The following is an 18,703-nucleotide window of genomic DNA, read 5'->3' on the forward strand; positions in this document are numbered from 1 at the left end:
TGCGTAAAAAATCAAGTATTGAAAACTGTTGGTGAGCGCTGCTGGTCGGACAGGTCTTCATATTACCTGGAGCCTCAGCTTCTGCCCGATCCTGAATGGCTTCCACCATCCCATCCAACTCTTCTTCTTCTCCATCTCTTAGGCTCCGTTCATCTTTCAGGAAATCCTCCCCACATTCGAAGCTATCACCATCATCAGTAGACTCCCCGTGTTGTTTTCGATTTATTTCAGGAGAGTCCATCCTTTCAGTTGGACCTAACGGGGAAAAAATGTTGAGTGTTGCTATGGTTGCGATGCGAGACAAACAACGCGAGATTTCAGAAATTCCCGTTTCGTTCGTCACCAAACAATCATGGCGGACTATCGAGAGGCGCCCTTGGCCGGTCGGCCAAAAACACTGGATCCAAATGAGTATTTCAACCTTTCTCCAGAGCGGCGGCGCGCAGAGGAGGCCCGGGCAGCACTGCGGGCCAACCTGAAGAGACATTACCAGCTGCAGCTGAACAACCCGCACAGAAATGAGCTCATTGTAAGTGGCTAAGTTAGCATATTAGCAACTAAAGTCACCCCTGATTGAACAGTGTTAAAGCTCTGTATCGAGCAGTTAGTTTTGACTGGTTGGTAAAGTAGCTCGAACGATTCTGTGTGAATCATTGGTGATGTTCTCCAAATAACTTCTAGGTAGCAAGGATTCTGAGCGCCATGACGTCTCTTCATTAAAATAATAGGTTTAACATAAACATAGATAAAAACCAGCTTTTTTCATAGGTTTCTATGGGTCACTTTGCTACTATCACCCTCTTTAATGTGAGTGGTTCCACGTTAGTATGAATCCGACCTAATTTTAACGCAGGCTGCGTGGAGGATAAAACTATTAATGTTGCGAGATTGGGAAATAAAGCAAAACATACTCCATCTTGACATATTAAGCAGAGGCCTCATTCCATTATTGTCATGATTTTCTCCATACTGCTTTTTCTACAGCACCTCCACAAATAGGATATATATATATATATAAATGACTTTAAAAATTGCTATCTTTACTGGTATGGAGTTTATACCTAAGTAACGTATCAGGATAGTACACAGAATAGGATTTTTCTTTGCCTTAAGGTGGAACTGAGCCATGAGTGAATAACTGCTGAAGATCACGATCATTTAACAGCTTTGATCAATCAGTTATTAAAGAGAAAGTGAGCCAATGTGGACAAGGGTTTTGTGTGGATTGTAAAGAAATATTTCTGAGGTTTTGTTCCTCTTGTCCTCAATGTTTTTTGCAAGTATTGAAAGCCTTACAGTCCAAGGTCCAGAATATAGAAGGAGATGAAAATAACTCTTCTAGACGATCTGAAACAATTTCAGTCAGGGGATTTCTTGATATTTAAAAATAACCATGATAGAAATTTCACACAGTCTGGATCCCATGATCTTGCAACCCTGAAATGAAGAATGAGGACCTCCTCTAGTGCTTGGAACATTTTTAATCATCTGGGCCTTTTTAGGGCAGGACATTTTACCTGGATTGTAATATTAAACAAATAATGCTTTTTGTTGCAACATAAAATGTTTTATATGCCCTTTTAATAAAAACAATTGGTCGGTTTGTGATTAAATACGAATAGTTTTTTCTTGATTGTCTCCAACGCTGTGATGGGCCGGACAATGAATGAGAAATTGAATGTTATTTTCTTTTCAAGGAATGCGTCTTAGCTGAAAACGTTCTCAGCCTTTAAACACATTAACAAACACGTTCTTTGATAACTTTTTATTTTATTTTAGCTGGGGCACCTTTAGCACATATTTTCTTTTAGGCTTTAGTGTTTTTTACATTTTAACTGTTGAAGTAAGTTTACTCTAAGGAGTTTTTATGTGGTGCATTCAGCAGAAAGAAAACGTTAATCATGTCAGGCCTAAAGAGAAATCGATATAGGTATAGTAATTAAAGACTAATTTATTACCTATTATAATATTAGAATAATTAACTTCCCCTTTAAAATCATTTAGAGAAAGTTAAAATAAAAGTGTTGCTGGAGGTACCTCGCTCTAGGTGTAAGCAATGGAGGGACCGGTCGTTCTCAGTGGCTGGCCCAACATCCTAGAACAGACTTTTGACATTTGATTTTTAGTGTATTAAATTTCCTTTTAACGAGTTTGTATTTCTAGCATCTATTTGACACAACGTTTTTATGTTTTATTGTGTTTTGTATTTATTTGTTTTATTTTGTACAATGCAAAGCGTTGTTGGAGGGTCCTATATAAATATACTTTGACTTGATTGGGTTTGATGAATTGAATAAATCTTAATCTGCTAAGCAATTGAGTGAAATGTCATCGCAAATGCCTTTGTTTTTTAGGAAGACCCTGCCCTGACAAGATGGGTGTATGCACGAGCCAACCCCTACCCTCACTTCAGAGCCACAAAGAAGACCTCTCTGCTTGGTGCAATGTTTGGAGTGGTGCCTCTGTTTGCCCTCTATTACATCTTCAAGACAAACAGGGTATGAGACAAGATGCCTCACTTTGCTTTTTGTTTTAAGGTCCAATTTGCCTATGGGCCTAAACGGCTAATGTTTATTAGATCTTAGCATAATGTGCATCATTCTTTCAGCTACATATCATATATAAAATACATTTAGAAATTTTGTCTTGAATTTATTTGAAATGGAATATAAAGACACATTTCTCTAATATATTTAAGAATTTATTTATATTTAGTTCTATGTTAAACAGCTTCTAAAAAAAAACCATTAATATAATAATTTTTTTTAAATAAAATTTCAAATTGCATACATTTAAATACCAATTTTATTACTGTATTAAATAAAAAAATATTTATTTAGGTTATATATTAATATGAAACTAAAATATTGAGTTTAGCTGTTTATTTTGCTCCCTTTGTTTGTCTTTATTTTGTATTAAAGTGACTTACAGAAAAGAACCAAACTAAGGAGTAAAATAGTTTAGCCAATATGTAAAGAGATGTAGTATTTGTGTTTATTTCCTAGTATTTCCTTACATACAGGTCCTTCTCAAAATATTAGCATATTGTGATAAAGTTCATTATTTTCCATAATGTCATGATGAAAATTTAACATTCATATATTTTAGATTCATTGCACACTAACTGAAATATTTCAGGTCTTTATTGTCTTAATACGGATGATTTTGGCATACAGCTCATGAAAACCCAAAATTCCTATCTCACAAAATTAGCATATCATTAAAAGGGTCTCTAAACGAGCTATGAACCTAATCATCTGAATCAACGAGTTAACTCTAAACACCTGCAAAAGATTCCTGAGGCCTTTAAAACTCCCAGCCTGGTTCATCACTCAAAACCCCAATCATGGGTAAGACTGCCGACCTGACTGCTGTCCAGAAGGCCACTATTGACACCCTCAAGCAAGAGGGTAAGACACAGAAAGACATTTCTGAACGAATAGGCTGTTCCCAGAGTGCTGTATCAAGGCACCTCAATGGGAAGTCTGTGGGAAGGAAAAAGTGTGGCAGAAAACGCTGCACAACGAGAAGAGGTGACCGGACCCTGAGGAAGATTGTGGAGAAGGGCCGATTCCAGACCTTGGGGGACCTGCGGAAGCAGTGGACTGAGTCTGGAGTAGAAACATCCAGAGCCACCATGCACAGGCGTGTCCAGGAAATGGGCTACAGGTGCCGCATTCCCCAGGTCAAGCCACTTTTGAACCAGAAACAGCGGCAGAAGCGCCTGACCTGGGCTACAGAGAAGCAGCACTGGACTGTTGCTCAGTGGTCCAAAGTACTTTTTTCGGATGAAAGCAAATTCTGCATGTCATTCAGAAATCAAGGTGCCAGAGTCTGGAGGAAGACTGGGGAGAAGGAAATGCCAAAATGCCAGAAGTCCAGTGTCAAGTACCCACAGTCAGTGATGGTCTGGGGTGTCGTGTCAGCTGCTGGTGTTGGTCCACTGTGTTTTATCAAGGGCAGGGTCAATGCAGCTAGCTATCAGGAGATTTTGGAGCACTTCATGCTTCCATCTGCTGAAAAGCTTTATGGAGATGAAGATTTCATTTTTCAGCACGACCTGGCACCTGCTCACAGTGCCAAAACCACTGGTAAATGGTTTACTGACCATGGTATCACTGTGCTCAATTGGCCTGCCAACTCTTCTGACCTGAACCCCATAGAGAATCTGTGGGATATTGTGAAGAGAACGTTGAGAGACTCAAGACCCAACACTCTGGATGAGCTAAAGGCCGCTATCGAAGCATCCTGGGCCTCCATAAGACCTCAGCAGTGCCACAGGCTGATTGCCTCCATGCCACGCCACATTGAAGCAGTCATTTCTGCAAAGGATTCCCGACCAAGTATTGAGTGCATAACTGTACATGATTATTTGAAGGTTGACATTTTTTGTATTAAAAACACTTTTCTTTTATTGGTCGGATGAAATATGCTAATTTTGTGAGATAGGAATTTTGAGTTTTCATGAGCTGTATGCCAAAATCATTCGTATTAAGACAATAAAAGACCTGAAATATTTCAGTTAGTGTGCAATGAATCTAAAATATATGAATGTTAAATTTTCATCATGACATTATGGAAAATAATGAACTTTATCACAATATGCTAATATTTTGAGAAGGACCTGTATAAACTGCCGTGTGACTTTAACGGTTTAGTAATCTTTGTTGGGATGAGACCTTTATTTTTGAGCATGTTGCAGTATTCATCACCACAGTTTATCTGAACCCTGTTGCCTACATACTTTTTTAGAATTTGCGTTTTTAGGCAGGAGTTATATTACAGACAACTAAAACATGGTCGGAAGCTAGTTCCTTTTCAAACACGGATCCAATCACATTAGAAATAAATGCTTAGGTTCCATTTTTCTCGCCATTGTCATGTAGATTCACCCTGTAAATCATCGGCAATTGAAGTTCCAGCGAAGATTTGCGGCCGTTGTCTCACATCATGTTTTTGCCTTTTCCCCTTTTCTCTGCTGGTTGGAGGGGAAAAGAAAACTGCTTGGAAATCACAAAGATCTTTCTCGCAAAGCCTTTAAGAAAATGTCCGGAAGGTGAACGGTGGGGTGAAGTGTGGGTGGGTGATGTGTCTTTGTTGCTATGGAAACTGTACCAGCCGGTCAGCTGTTTGTCGTCTGTTTTACAGGATAACAAGGAGGAGAAGATTAAGGCCGGAACCCTCGAGCGCAAGTTCAGTTTATCATCATGAGGTCCGATGTAGAAAGTTCCCAGCACAATGTCCCAGAAATGTTGTTGTGTGTAATTATACTTAACAGAATAAAACCATATTATCAAATTAATATGTGGCTTTGATTTGAAAGGAGACATGGTGTGGTGAGAAGAACAAGGTTCCAGCCGTCAGTGAGAGAGTGACGAGTTATTGTAGAGGGGAAAAGGTGAATCAGCAGTTACAATACCAATGAATTTCAGGTTGTAGCCAGTATTATCTCCTTTATGTAGTAAAGGTAACCATTATTAAACTGTAACCATGTATCAATCATACAAAGAAAGCCATTTGTTTTTTAGAAAAAGGAATTGTTTTGCTGGAAGCTGATTGTTCTACATTTTTATTCTGCGTGCATCTTTTGCAACTAACACCAACAAGAAAATGAAGCTGATTTTATTTTATTTATAATTTTCTGGGTTTAAAACCAAAACCATGTACTGCAGATAATGATTTAGGGTTGTTGCATTTTGATCCAAATTTTGTCCTGGCTGCCAGTTTTTTGTTTTTTTTTTTACTGATTGCTTGGCTTCCAGTTTGGGTTAAAGTGGCTACGCAGTGGTTCCCAGCAGTGGTAGTAACTCTTGTCCAGTCTCTGGCATGTTTGCAGACCCCACTTGGTCACAGCCATACTGAAGGAGGACTCAAACATGAATGCCTGAAGGAACGAGAGAACATAAGAGTTTATGATTTCTGACAGCACTGACTTAACTGTACAAAATACCCTTGACTTATACAGTACTGATCAGGAGTTCCCCCATCGTGGGCAGGACTGTCATGCATTTAAACCGTTTTCTCAGGGTGGAATATGACGAGACAACTTCATGCAAGATAAAATGTATATGTGCATATTAAAATATATGCATACAATCACCTTTCATGTTTAAGTGTTTCTGAGTTGTTCATTACTACACTTTCTGTAGCCATCAAGGTGATCCTTGCATAATTCTGACGAGATAGCTGACCACTATTTTGTATCTGAATTCCTTTAAATTGGTTAGTTTCCTGGCATCGCCCCACTTTTAAAGTGTAATCCTTAAATTTTTAATTGGGATGGGGCTTGGACTATTCCAGAAACTAAATTTCAGCCTGCTTTATCAATTCCGAAATACGTTTAGATCCATTTCGGATCACGCTCCTGCTGGAGCATCCAGTTGGGCTGCAAGTTTCAACCAGCTGGATGTTGATTCAAGGGTGAAGCTGAACAATTTGGAGGGTTGTGGAGTTCTCTGCCATTGTTATCCAGCCCACTTTGTGCAATGCCCAAATATCACTGGTAGCAGAACAGACCCTAAGCATGATAGCACTGTTCCCATAGTATACACTTGGTACGTTGTCTTTGTTTTAAAAGGTTAACTTTGACCCCTTCAGACATATTTTTTGTCATTGTGGCTAAATAGCTCAGTATCTGTCTTAAAGGACCATAAAACTTGTCTCTAAAAAAGTCTGACTCAAATTTCAGTCCAGCCTTAAGCCATGAATTTTTGTGCAGAGGTTTATGTCCTGGTGGTCCCCTCTCAGTCCACTTAATGTTAAACTGGGTTTGTAATGGATAAAGCAGGCAAACATTAACCTTGTGGAATGGCCCTGACCTCAACCTTGCTCAATGCAAGGAAACCAACAAATTCAAATAAGCTGTACCATTTTTGATATCAGGTCAAATATCTAGACAGATTTATGCCATGTAGTTGTTTATGGCTACAGAAAGTTTTGATTTATGTATAACTTGCTAAGGAAAATGATTTAACCAAATATCAGAGGGATTGTTTGGTTTAGAGAAAGCTCATAATAAATTCAAACCTGTGAAACCAATTTTATTTTTAAAGGTGCCTGAAGTTGTAAGCAGTATAATCATCCTTTCCTGAAAAAAGATCAGTGTAACTCCCTCCTTATGAAACTAAAATGAGTATGACATCCATGCCCATCTTGAGCGTATATAAACTCCTCTGTATGTGGTTTTACCATGGTTCCCTCAGCCACCCTCTCTGGTTTCAGCTCAGCCTTGCTGTTCTTCTCAAAGCACTCAGCATCCGGGCCGTGAGGGGTCATCATGCTGTGCAGGCTGCCTCCTCCTGGCAGGAAACCCTCCTCTTTGGCCTCATAATGGCCTTTGATTAGGCCCATGAACTCACTCATGCAGTTACCTAAAAAGACAAGCAGGAGGCACTGTAACACAGCTCTTTGCTGGGGAACAGGGAGAGTAGGCCTTTCCACTAGATTGCCTTAATGGTCTGTGGTGGAAACAGACAAAAGATCTTGGTGTGTGAAGTGAGTCATTCATCAGGTTGGATTGTTCTCAGATACTGTCTTTGACACTAGCTGGGTAAATAAATATGTTGGCTTCTAGCCGGGTTGCTTAAATTCACAAAATATTCCGGAAAGAGCCTATTGTGACATTTCCATTTAAATTCATTTGCAACATTTAACCCTGCAGTTCAAAAAAAGGGATACATAATTCATGAATGCAGTATTTGTTATTGCAAACAATCAATCTAAGTGTGGGTGTTGAGGCGCTCTTACGGTGGTAGTACGGCGGACGGAAGGTGTTGTCAGCTACACCCCATCTTGGAGGGAAGATGACGAAGTCAGCAATGGCCACACCTGGTTTTGTGGATTTGGCAGTCAGCACGGTGAAGATAGATGGATCCTTTTAAAAAGATTGTACATAAGTTTCTATTAGGAAACAGGTTTATTCGTTTAATGTTGGGGCTCCGTTTAAGACACGAACGTACCGCGTGGTCAAAGGCCACACAGTTGATCACCATGAAGTTATTCAAGTTGTATTTGTACGGCGTGTAGTTCCCATGCCAGGCAACCACATTGAACGGAGAAAAATCCTACGTGCAAAAGCACAAAACAAATAAAAATGAGAGAAGTCTACCTGAGCAACAAATACAAAAGACTTTAAATTGAGCTTTTCACACGGAAAAGGGGAACAATGAATAATGTCTTTGTAATCTTAAATTCCAAGAAAGTACTTCTTGACATAAAGAGAGAAAAAAATGGCTATAATGAAAATTGTAAGAAGGTGTTGCTTCTTTCAATCTTTCTTCTCTTTCATTCCCCTCCCGGTTCTTTGTGAAACGAGGCAGCGGGTATTATGGGGTAATTGGCTTCACAATCAAACTTTCCCAAACTTTGAGCATTTTGACGCTCGCAGCAGTGCAGTTATTGGAGGAGAAAAGGGGGAGGAGGGCCCAGCATGTGGAGGTGTAGAGATATTTCTTTATCTTGATTGTTAAAACCACAGCAATTTTATATAGTTTCTCTGTTCTGATAATGTCACTGCGAAAAAGACATTCAACAGAAGCTCTGAAATCAATATAGTTCATTACAACTCAAGCTGCCTTGAGGCTGACCTATGTGCTCCTGTGCATGCGCTCAGCGGCATTTCCACACAAAAGCCAGTTTCTTTATAATAAAGGAATTTAATAAAAAATGGAAATAGAACAAAATCAATTCAAAATTAAAATAAATAGCTGAAAACGTAATTAAAAGTATTCAAAAATAAACAAAAATGGTGGTGCTTTATGCATCCAGTAGTTTCCTGTTATCATGCAAAATGACCTGAGAAACCCCAGTGCAGGTAATTTCTCGGACATTCATCTGTGATAACTCACCTACATTCGATTAAAATTAGGGGGGGGGGGCAAAAAATGAAGGAGCACAACCACTTCAAACTCACATGTGCACACAGAACACAAACATATTGGCCCAGTCAAGCAAATAATAAGTTAATTTGAGCAATTTTAGCACTCTGCGGGTGAACAAAACAGCAGGACTAGAGGGAGTGGCAGCATCTTCCCCTGATATGAGGTCCTCTGTCCCCCACATCTTGGGTTTTCAACCTCACACTGCAGTTTGAAAGAAGTGGGAACAGAGTGTCACCTCTCACCTTGAGAACATAATCCCCCAAGAAGACATAGCTCCAGAAATTGGGGAAAAAGGTTTGTTTTGCTTCAAAAAAGAAGACAGTATCATGCTTGTGTAGACTTTTTTGTATGGGTAAATACAGAGGGGTTTAACATGGTTTCTACGGTTACAACCTCAAATCCTTCTCCCGGAAAAAAAACAAAATCACCTCCCACCTCTTCCGTGTACTAAAAAAAATATTCCTGTCAGACATTATGTGTCGATTCAATTATTCGCCCAACAGGAAATTCAGGAGGGGGAGGATCATTTCCTGACTGAAATATTGTGAAATTAATGCTTTACTTGCAAAAAGGTTTTTCCTGCTAAGCAAAGCCTCGCAGGTACACCGTCTGCAACTCCAGAATACCTTAACTAATTACGAGTGATTAAGACTCATAAGGGAGTCAAGGCGGAAACCAAGTGAAAGGATAACAGCTAACGCTTGGATATTAAATCATCAGGGATGGCAATTCAGCCGGCAGGAGCTGCTAATGGATCACATGCTTCACTTGGACTGTTTCCTGTTAGTCACAGTGGCACTTTGATGGTGTTTACTGAAGCAAACTCAAACCTAAATAGGGTAATAGGGCAAAGTGTTCAACGTGACTGTGTGTCCGTTATCAGACAGTGTGTATGTGGGCGATTTTTGCAGCAACACACGCAGAATTAAATGTGGTAATAAGCACCTGCTGGCAGGCAAACAGTTTTCCTTGGTACTTGTTGATGATGGTGTAACCAGAGGGCACTTTGCTGTCTTCGTACCAAGCAACAGGACACAGGAAATCTCTTGGGTTCGCCAGACCATTGGCTCCTGCAGAACATGCATTTGTGATTGCAATAGACAGGCTATGAGTGCATAAAACAGAAAAAAGCATTAAGTGTTTTGCAGATCAAATCAATATCTATTCAGAAATAGCACAAACAGAAGCATCTCCAGAAAGTTTCCAAAGGGATGGCAGGATGGAGGCACTGATGATGGTGGGATGGCACATTAGGGCCAGAAGACATAAGAGAATTTCAAGAGTTTATTACACTGTTGTCGTATATTTCTGGTGGGGAGCTAATGAAGGACACTGGAACTGGAACTATTGAGCATTAAAAAGAAAAAGCATGAGTGAGAAAAAAATAACTTTAATAAAACTTAAACAAATAGCATTAGAAAAAATATATTGGTGAACAGCTCATTATTTTTCACAGTAAGTATATTTCAAATGTGCCTATAATAAAGTGGAATGACAAGAAACTAGCTGAAATCTGTCTGTATTTAGAAAGCAGTCTTGCTCCCGATTGATGAAAACTTTAATCAGCCAATTTGGTCTTAATTGATGAGCTATAAAAAGGTTTATTTTTATCAATGTGAGCACAAAAACCATTTTATGACTTGTGAGAGGAGATTCAAATTGAACTTTGGTGAGATCAATGCGCATACCAAGAGAAAGGGCAACACACATGACCTTAAAAAATACCAACTTTGAAGTTCGGAGGTGGGAACTGTCTAGCCACTGTTAAAAAACTCTGGAAAAAATAAAGGCCACTAGTGCCGCCAAAAAAAAAAAATCTTTAAACTGCCACCATGGGTAAGGAGGATCATAGGGCAGGTAAAACAATCTCCATAATTCACTGTTAGACAACTGCAGCAAAGAGATGCATCTTGGGGTCAGTAAGTCTCCATACCAACCTTTAGATGCTGTTTACATTCTAAGTAGGTGTTTGTGAAGCATGCCAAGAAAAAAAAAGCCCTTGGACTTTAACTGTAACCATCCAGGTGGGTTCAGCATTAAAACAAATATGGAACTGCCCTTCATGTTCACGATTAAGTACAGTAGATGATCTGTGATGCTGTGGGACACAGAAAAATTATCCAAAGCACATGGCCAAATCATCAAAGAAATAGTCTATCAGATACAAAGTCAGAAGAGTGCATTAAAGAAATTGTACAAAGAAGAACGGTCCAATATCTCTCTCTCTCTGTATGCTCTAACCTAGTAAAATGTTACAGGAGAAGATTGAGTCCTATCGGCAAAATTGGGTTGTAGAAAGTGTGCATTGATTTCTGCTTTCAGTTAAAGTGCTCTTGCTAGTTGATAGCCATTTTGTTTTTCTATTTTGTTTACATAGAATTAGAATATTGCTATGTATTTTCGCTAATAACTGTACAAAGTACAGGAAACACAAAGACGTTTGCATGTGTTTGCACAGGAACCCCAAAAGAATGAAGCAAATACAGCTCACTGATTGCTAAGTTTGTGATAGTTCAGACTGAACTACTGCCTGGGCTGCACTGTTAGCATGATTTCAAAAGATAAGTGTCAACAATTTAAAAAACAATAGCATGTTTCAGGAAACCATGGCAAAGTGGCTGGTGTGCGGTTCTAAAAGAAGAATGAACATATATAGTATGTTTTCATCCTTCCTTTTCTACACTTAGAAGTATCATCCAAACACAAACCTATAGGCCCCAGGTCAGGGAGCTCAAAGTGGGCCCCATACACCTCAAGGATGTAGCCTCTGGTTTCTCCAAACACATCCATGCTGAAGCGCATCCCTTGCTGGAAAAATAAAAACAAGAAAAGTGGCAGTTAGAGAAGATTCGGTGCTGTTATGTAGCAAATGTGAACTGTATCAGTGCTGAGAGGGACTAATCGTCTGTGTTTAGAAAAAACACACGTGCCGCAGTCACAGTCCTGACGTCCAAAGCCTGAAACCTCTTTCCACTATTATCTACTTTTAAGGTCACTCTTGAAGAGTGCCAAACCACAGCTTTCTGAATATGGTAAGAGGAGAGTGGGGGTAGATACAGTAGCAGATGGGAAAACAATGGAGCGCACCTGGATCACACAAATCTCGTTGGGCTCGACCATCATCTTCCCGAACTCCGTGGTGATCAAGATCTCACCCTGCTGGGGGACTGAAAAAACAAACAGATGATGAGAAGAACTGAGAAAATAAAATTCCAAGCAAAAGATGTGTTATAATATCAGCAAGCTTTTGTCTAACCAATCAGAAAGTCTCCATCTGAGTTGTTGAAGCACCTGAAACAAAGAAATAGAGTTCTGAAATATTAATCAAACCCTGACCGATTGCTTGCTGCTGTTTGTAAGCTAAAGGAGATCTGTTTGTTAAAAGTTATTCACATATTAACCTGTTAACCATGGAGGTGTTGCAAGTGTACACATGGATACCAATGCCATTGCGGGTTTTGGCATCTCCTGCGCCACAGATTGTATGAAGTCCCTGAAGAACACAGAAAAAGAAATAATTTATTGATGAAAAGAAGTTCCTTATGACAAAATAAATATGAGAAACAAGGGAAACTCACAGCCACAAAGTCCACTTTCTTCTCTGTAGATTTGGGGATGGTGAATGGCAGCCATCGCAGCTGTGAAAGAAACCTCAACTTTTCAGCATTAGCATTTATAAATGTGTTGAACAAAAATGTTTACAGCAAAGCAATGGGTGGAAGAGTAAACTTATACATAGTCCCATCGCTTTTCCATTTATCATTACTTACTCTATAACATATCAGAATGTAACAACCTAATAAAATGAGTCAAAATGCGCTAAAATCCAATGTGCTTTTAAGCATTTTGATTTGGTTTCATGAATCTGATCCTCTAGTTCTTCAAATAAATAGATGATTAGGTTATTCTCAAGGCAAATTCTAAGTGATCAGGCAGTTTAACACTGACATACCTGGTTTGGATCTGGCTCCACTTCATTCCAGTTTTCAGTCAGATCCCCACATGGCACAGCAGTAAAGGGCTTATGTTTTACAGATGGAAGGATTCGGTACAACCAGCTAAAGAACAGGAGGGGAGAATCAGTGCTAGCTTTTAGGTTATGAGATGGCTCTCTGCCCAGGGTAACAGGGCCAGGGGGTCACCAGAAGGCCAAAAAATAAATAAATAAAACATACCTTTCAAAAAGCCCTAATTTCTGTATTAAAAAATTTTTTATTTTTTTTTGTCTGATGTAATATTCTAATCTTAAATGTCATATTTTTGTTAGCTATAAGTAGAAAATCCTCATGATTAACAGAAATAAAAACTTTAAAACATCACTTTGACTGCAGTTAATCTATTTAATATGTGTCACTTAATGAGCTAAGTTACTGTAATTAATGAACTTTTCAACAATATTCTAATGTATTGAATGGGTCTGTATATATAAATAAATTTATACCTTAAACAAGTTTTGCTCGTCCAGTCAATGAGGTGTGAGCATCCTAGTGTTTTGCACGGTGTAATAAATATAAATATGGCCGTACGCTGCAGCTAATTCCTATTTGGGGATTAATAAAAAGGCTGTTTTGTTGTTTTTAAGGAATCTTGATTACATTGAATCAGCTCTAGTTGAAAACCTGATTTACATAGATTGGTCAAACCTGAGCTCGGCTATTCCACACTAAACAGAGATTCTTTAAAACACAGTCTGAACTTTATGAAACTCTCATTATACGTAAATATCTGCATTTGGATGATTTTCTTTAGGCATAAGTAACACTTCAAATTGAGTTAAGCATGAAACCACAATATTTTGGTTGGTCAAAAAGGAAACTTAATTTTTCTACAGTGATTATAAATTATTTAATGCTCTTTGTTTGTGAAACAAAAAGGGGGTAGGCAGGGCAGTCCAGGGCACCTTTCATGCCATCTGATCATAATGCCTGGGAACCATGTTTTCATTGTTTTTTCATGGTGTATTTAAAGTGTTAAGTTGATAAATACCTCCTCTTGTTGGCTGGACGAGGACAGGTGAAGGCAGAGCCGGAGAGCTGCTCAGCATATAGGCCATATGGACAGACCTGAGGACTGTTCTGTACAAACACAACATAACAACATAGTTTTGTTGGATATGTCAGCATAGGATGAGAGTTTTATCTGAACCTACAACAGAGGCAAAACGAACAAACATCCTAAGATTATTCTTTTGCTCAAGGGAAAACATCATTACTATGAGTTATAAATTGTAGAAAGGGCAGTGAATTATATATTTTTTCAAGATATATGATTTGGTGTAAAAAATCATCATTCTGTGTCATTTATCACCTCAATAACCAGATGAATGAATTAACTGTGATTTCTGCTATTTCAATTGTTTGTTTAGTATTGCCTTCTCAAAGGAACAGTCTAGATGTTTGTTCTACCTGTCCTTCAGGTAAGGATCCAGGACAACGTGGGTCTTCAGAGGATAACTCATTCCCAAAACCACTCATGTACTGAAACAGAAGACAAACAGTAAATATTCAAGAAAAACTAAATAAAGTAGTAAATAAATCCATCTTGGGTTCTTGGGTAAATTAAATCCAGATTCTTGTTTTTTGGGGTTTTGCTAATAGTTCGGTTAAATCACATACAGTCATTCATACATACATCCACATATATCATTGTTTTCCACCTTATCAGAGATTGGGTTGGGTCTTCCTCAGGTTCTCCTCCCAGTGAGACACACCTGAAAAACTCTAAAGGGAGGCGACCTGGAGAGATCCTGATCAGACTTCTGCTCCCTCTAAACTGATTCCTTTTAATGTGGAGGAGAGGAGAAGTGGTGTTTTGTGAACCACACCTCTCTCCTTGTGTCTAACACTTAGTCCAGCAACTCTTCAGCAGAATAAAGACCCTTATCTCACGACCACAGTTGAGGGTCCGGACCGGTAACTTGGGACCTTTTGAGCTCTCCTCTTTCTTTACTGAGGACATAATAACCACTTTCACCCTCTTCGCTACATTCTCACACTACTCTCCAATTTTGCATTATTTGCTGTTATTTCAGCTTTTAACTTTGTTCTCTGTTTTCTATTCCTAGAAGCTACACCTGGCCTGGCTCTGTGTCTACCTGTGACACCTTTCTGGAGAGGGGAATCGTCCGAGCTTCTGCTGGCAACAACTTAATGCTCACCCTCTACCGATGATCCATATAGCCCTGTCTTTTAGTGTTTAACCCTTTCTCTCTCCTAGACATGGCGACTGACTGAGCTTAACTGTAACAAACTCTATGTGCTCTCTTTCAGACTCTAACCTTGAAAACTGGCTCAGAGTTTATCTGTTCTTTCTTTCTAGGTGAAACGACTAAAGGAGCTACATCCATTGACATTTACTTTTCCTTCCCATAGAAAGTACTCCTGGATCAGTGCTTCTTTGTTCTTTTTGTGTCTCTGCTCTGTTCTCTCAAACACCCAGTCGGTCGTGGCAGAAGGCTGCTCACACTGGTTCTGCTGGAGGTTTCTTCCTGTTAAAAGGGAGTTTTTCCTCTCCACTGTCGCTACATGCATGCTCAGTATGAGGGATTGCTGCAAAGTCAACGCCAGTGACTGTTCACTGTCTCTACTTGCTCATCCAGGAGGAGGGAATGCTGCAAGTCACTGACTGGAAGCAATCTGCTGGGTTTCCTTTGACAGAAAAGCTTTTTATCCAATTTGAATAAATAGCTAACTCCGACTGCACTGTTCAATGGTTAGGATTAATTGGAATATATGTACCTGACTGTTGTGAAGTGCCTTGAGACAACATGTGTTGTGAATTGGTGCTATATAAATAAAACTGAATTAAATTGAATTGAACTGTGACACACCAAAGCAGAGATCGCATTAGAGCAAAAAAAGGCGCCGATCCATTTATTTATCTCTCCTGCCATAAAACGAGAACAAAAATCCAAGATAGTTGAGCCAAAGGTGGTGCTTTAACCAGAAGGGACCAGTCCAATTTTTTTCAAAATGTGAATTCTAAGAGAGATTTTAGTTGCCAGAAATGGGGATGCTGACAAAGCAGAAAGTTCAAATGGGATCTTCCTAATTCTGACAACATAACAGAACTTGCGGTGGTTGACATCTTTTTTCTGTTTAAAATAAACTTTTATTGCTTAAATGAATAAAATAATGTTGACAAGAGCACCTTAACTGTTGATTATAAGCTGGATCTTCTTTGGGCTTGTCTATCAGCTGGTTGTTTTTCAATTAGACTTTGTAATTAAAATCCAGGAAATCCATAAGCAAAGACACCTTCAGAAGATGCAGACCACCTCTAACAAAACACTTCAAAGTGGGATTAAAGCGTCTTTTTGCCCTCTCCGTGTGTTTGGTGAAAGGACTAATGCGGTGAGGGGGGTTGAAGTCAGCCCACCTCTGTTACAGCAAAGTTTCATCAAGGATCTCACCACTCTCTCTGAGCTAAAAGTATGTGTGGACAGAGGGTACAAAGAGCTTGACAGAAGAAGGATTTTGCAGACACAAAGAGCACAAATGACCAAAGAAATATTAAAAGACTCCTAATACTGCTTAATACTTGCTGTAAAAAAAAAGCTCGAACAGCTGTAAGACTAGTATACTGATCCTGAAGGGTACCCAAACTGTTGCTCTGTGTAGCTTTGCTCAAAGGTGGAAATTTGAATTAATTATATGCAATACAAGAGATTTTTTTCCCTTATACCTCCTGAAAATCAGCCAGTTTTATTTTGAAGAAAGATGTTCAGATATGTTTGAACCAAAAGCCTCCAAAACCTTCCCCTTAAAGACTGTAACTCTTACCTTATCCTCTGACACCAGCCTTGATCAACAGCATCTTGAATTAAAAAAAACCTAACTTGGCATGATGTGAACTGCTTCTTGCTGAGTCACTATTGGTGTGCAAAAGCCATTCTCACGGACATGGGTGGTTTCCATATGTGCGTGTTCATGAGCCTGAAGTCTGGTGTGTGTTTCAGGAGCATCAATGTTGTTTTGTAAAATAAGTTTGGGTTGATCTAGAACCTTTAATTTTTCTCAATGTCTAAATACACACTCTAGCAGATGATAACTCCACATGCATTAAAAAAAAAAGTGTTCCCATTTACTCAGTAACTAAATAGAGTAAATGATTATGTACTATTTGTGCAGTGTATCCATTTAACTATGTCTTACTTACTATTCTCTATGTTATATAAACTAAGAGAGTGAATAGCTTTTAATTAACACTTCTGTCCAGTAGTTAGCAGATGATGAAGTAGGTCTGAAACTTCTTTACAAATGTATATAACATTGGAAACTAGTGGCTTTAGCAATGTATATAAAACTGTGAGATTGTTGAGGCATTTCTCAAACCACATCTGGGCAGCTGCTGAATGCAGCTTTCTGATTGGCTAAAGGAAACGCCTCCCTTTAGACACCTCAATGATGAAAACATTTAAATTTTACTGCAACACTACAGTTTAAGAGTCGTATTTCATAATTTTCCTTGAACGCAGAGCTAATTCACAGCTGCTCTTTCATACACAATCACTGCTTGGTTGGAGGCACACACAGAATGAATGTTGACTTACCTTTAGTTCTGCCATTGTGCTGACTTTTGTTTTAAAGTTGTTTCAGTGGTTACAGTTTAACCCTCAGCTCTCTCTGTCTTACCCCGTGGACCAAAATCCACCTCAGGACTAGCACATGCTGCTATGTGGACTGAGCTGCTGTCAGGGGGCTGGATTTATACTCTTTCTCAATGTGGTTTTAATTACGCCCCAACTGGCTCTGTGACGCAACAGGTTGGGGGCCTGAAAACAAAAAGAGGATGGGTATGATGGGCTAAAATGCAAACCAAAGTCAGCATAGTGCCGACAGATGAAAAAGGGAAACTTACATTAAATGCGTTGCAAATTAAAGGTGAAAGAAACATCCAGTAGCAGAAACATCCACATGAAGTAAAGAAATAAAAATGTGAGAATTTGTGCAGAAAAGCCTGTAAAAAAAAAAAAAAAAACTTTTTGTGATGACCTCTCATGCACTGCTTATGTAAATAACGGCATCGTGTGCATCCTCACGTCCTGCAAAGCCAACATCTAGTTAAAGAAGACATTTCATGGATTGGTGCTGCCAGATTCATGCCTTAAATATACATCAGTGCTTTTACAGTACATTGGAAAAGTCTTGACATCCCTTGAACCTTTTCACCTTTCACTTGTGTCTCTCCTAGTTTCAAGTAGAAGCTTCAATACATTTTAGCATTTTTTTTACGTGATAGACCAATACCAAGTAGGGTATAATAGTCAACAGAGGTACTTAATACATGCATTTTAATTTATTATACAAAAATAATGTGCTGTGCCTTTATAGTTAACCTTCCTGAGTCAATGCATGAATATGCTTTGATTTAAATGGCATGCCATTTCGCTCTGTCTGTATGTTTAGTGATGTTTTGCTGAAAGGTGAACCTCCACCCCATTCTCAGGTCTTTTGCAGCCCTGTTCTAGCTCCATCCATCTTTCCATCAAGTATGACCAGGTCCCAATCCCTGAAGAAACGTATTCCCACAGCATGACGTTCCCAGCACCATTTTCTGGCTGTTATTTGACCAAAGCAATTTTTCTATGTTTGTTGTGTTCCCTAAATGACTTATTTTATCTAGAATAAAATTAACACAAATCAGATTTTCATTTCTAACAATTATAATTTTCCACATCACAATTCTGTACTTCTTTGTGTTGATCTATCACATAAAGCCCCATTAAATTGCATTGAAGTTTGTGGTTGTAATGTGATAAAACTTTAAAAGGTTGAAGTGCTGTGAAAGCTTTTGCAAAGTATTGTACCTCTAAGGACAAAGTA

General features: G+C 38.9%; 2 protein-coding genes across 2 annotated transcripts; one reads left to right on the forward strand and one right to left on the reverse strand.

Moving 5' to 3' along the window:
- The first annotated feature begins 320 nt into the window (after positions 1-320).
- ndufb4 (NADH:ubiquinone oxidoreductase subunit B4) lies at positions 321-5,302 on the forward strand. The gene is made up of 3 exons (XM_047349329.1): positions 321-529; positions 2,355-2,498; positions 5,149-5,302. Exons 1-3 carry the CDS (start codon positions 353-355, stop codon positions 5,209-5,211), a joined length of 384 nt encoding a protein of 127 aa, XP_047205285.1. The 5' UTR covers positions 321-352; the 3' UTR covers positions 5,212-5,302.
- Positions 5,303-5,553: 251 nt separating this feature from the next.
- hgd (homogentisate 1,2-dioxygenase) lies at positions 5,554-17,837 on the reverse strand. The gene is made up of 15 exons (XM_047349328.1): positions 17,739-17,837; positions 17,431-17,652; positions 14,285-14,356; positions 13,866-13,954; positions 12,832-12,937; positions 12,458-12,517; positions 12,281-12,372; positions 12,136-12,170; positions 11,967-12,046; positions 11,588-11,687; positions 9,825-9,949; positions 7,959-8,063; positions 7,747-7,873; positions 7,189-7,370; positions 5,554-5,884 (listed from the first exon to the last, which is right to left on the reverse strand). Exons 2-15 carry the CDS (start codon positions 17,443-17,445, stop codon positions 5,741-5,743), a joined length of 1,332 nt encoding a protein of 443 aa, XP_047205284.1. The 5' UTR covers positions 17,446-17,652; positions 17,739-17,837; the 3' UTR covers positions 5,554-5,740.
- Positions 17,838-18,703: the final 866 nt, after the last annotated feature.

Source organism: Girardinichthys multiradiatus, chromosome 21 (genome assembly GCF_021462225.1).
Source record: "Girardinichthys multiradiatus isolate DD_20200921_A chromosome 21, DD_fGirMul_XY1, whole genome shotgun sequence".
Lineage (NCBI taxonomy): Eukaryota > Metazoa > Chordata > Actinopteri > Cyprinodontiformes > Goodeidae > Girardinichthys > Girardinichthys multiradiatus.

Coding starts and splice junctions, on each gene's coding strand:
- ndufb4 (XM_047349329.1), top strand. CDS start 353: ATGGCGGACTATCGAGAGGCGCCCTTGGCCGGTCGGCCAAAAACACTG. Junction 530..2,354: donor CGCACAGAAATGAGCTCATT/GTAAGTGGCTAA, acceptor TTTGTTTTTTAG/GAAGACCCTGCCCTGACAAG. Junction 2,499..5,148: donor ACATCTTCAAGACAAACAGG/GTATGAGACAAG, acceptor TCTGTTTTACAG/GATAACAAGGAGGAGAAGAT.
- hgd (XM_047349328.1), bottom strand. Junction 13,955..14,284: donor GATCCTTACCTGAAGGACAG/GTAGAACAAACA, acceptor GTGTTTGTACAG/AACAGTCCTCAGGTCTGTCC. Junction 8,064..9,824: donor AACTGTTTGCCTGCCAGCAG/GTGCTTATTACC, acceptor TTTTGCACGTAG/GATTTTTCTCCGTTCAATGT.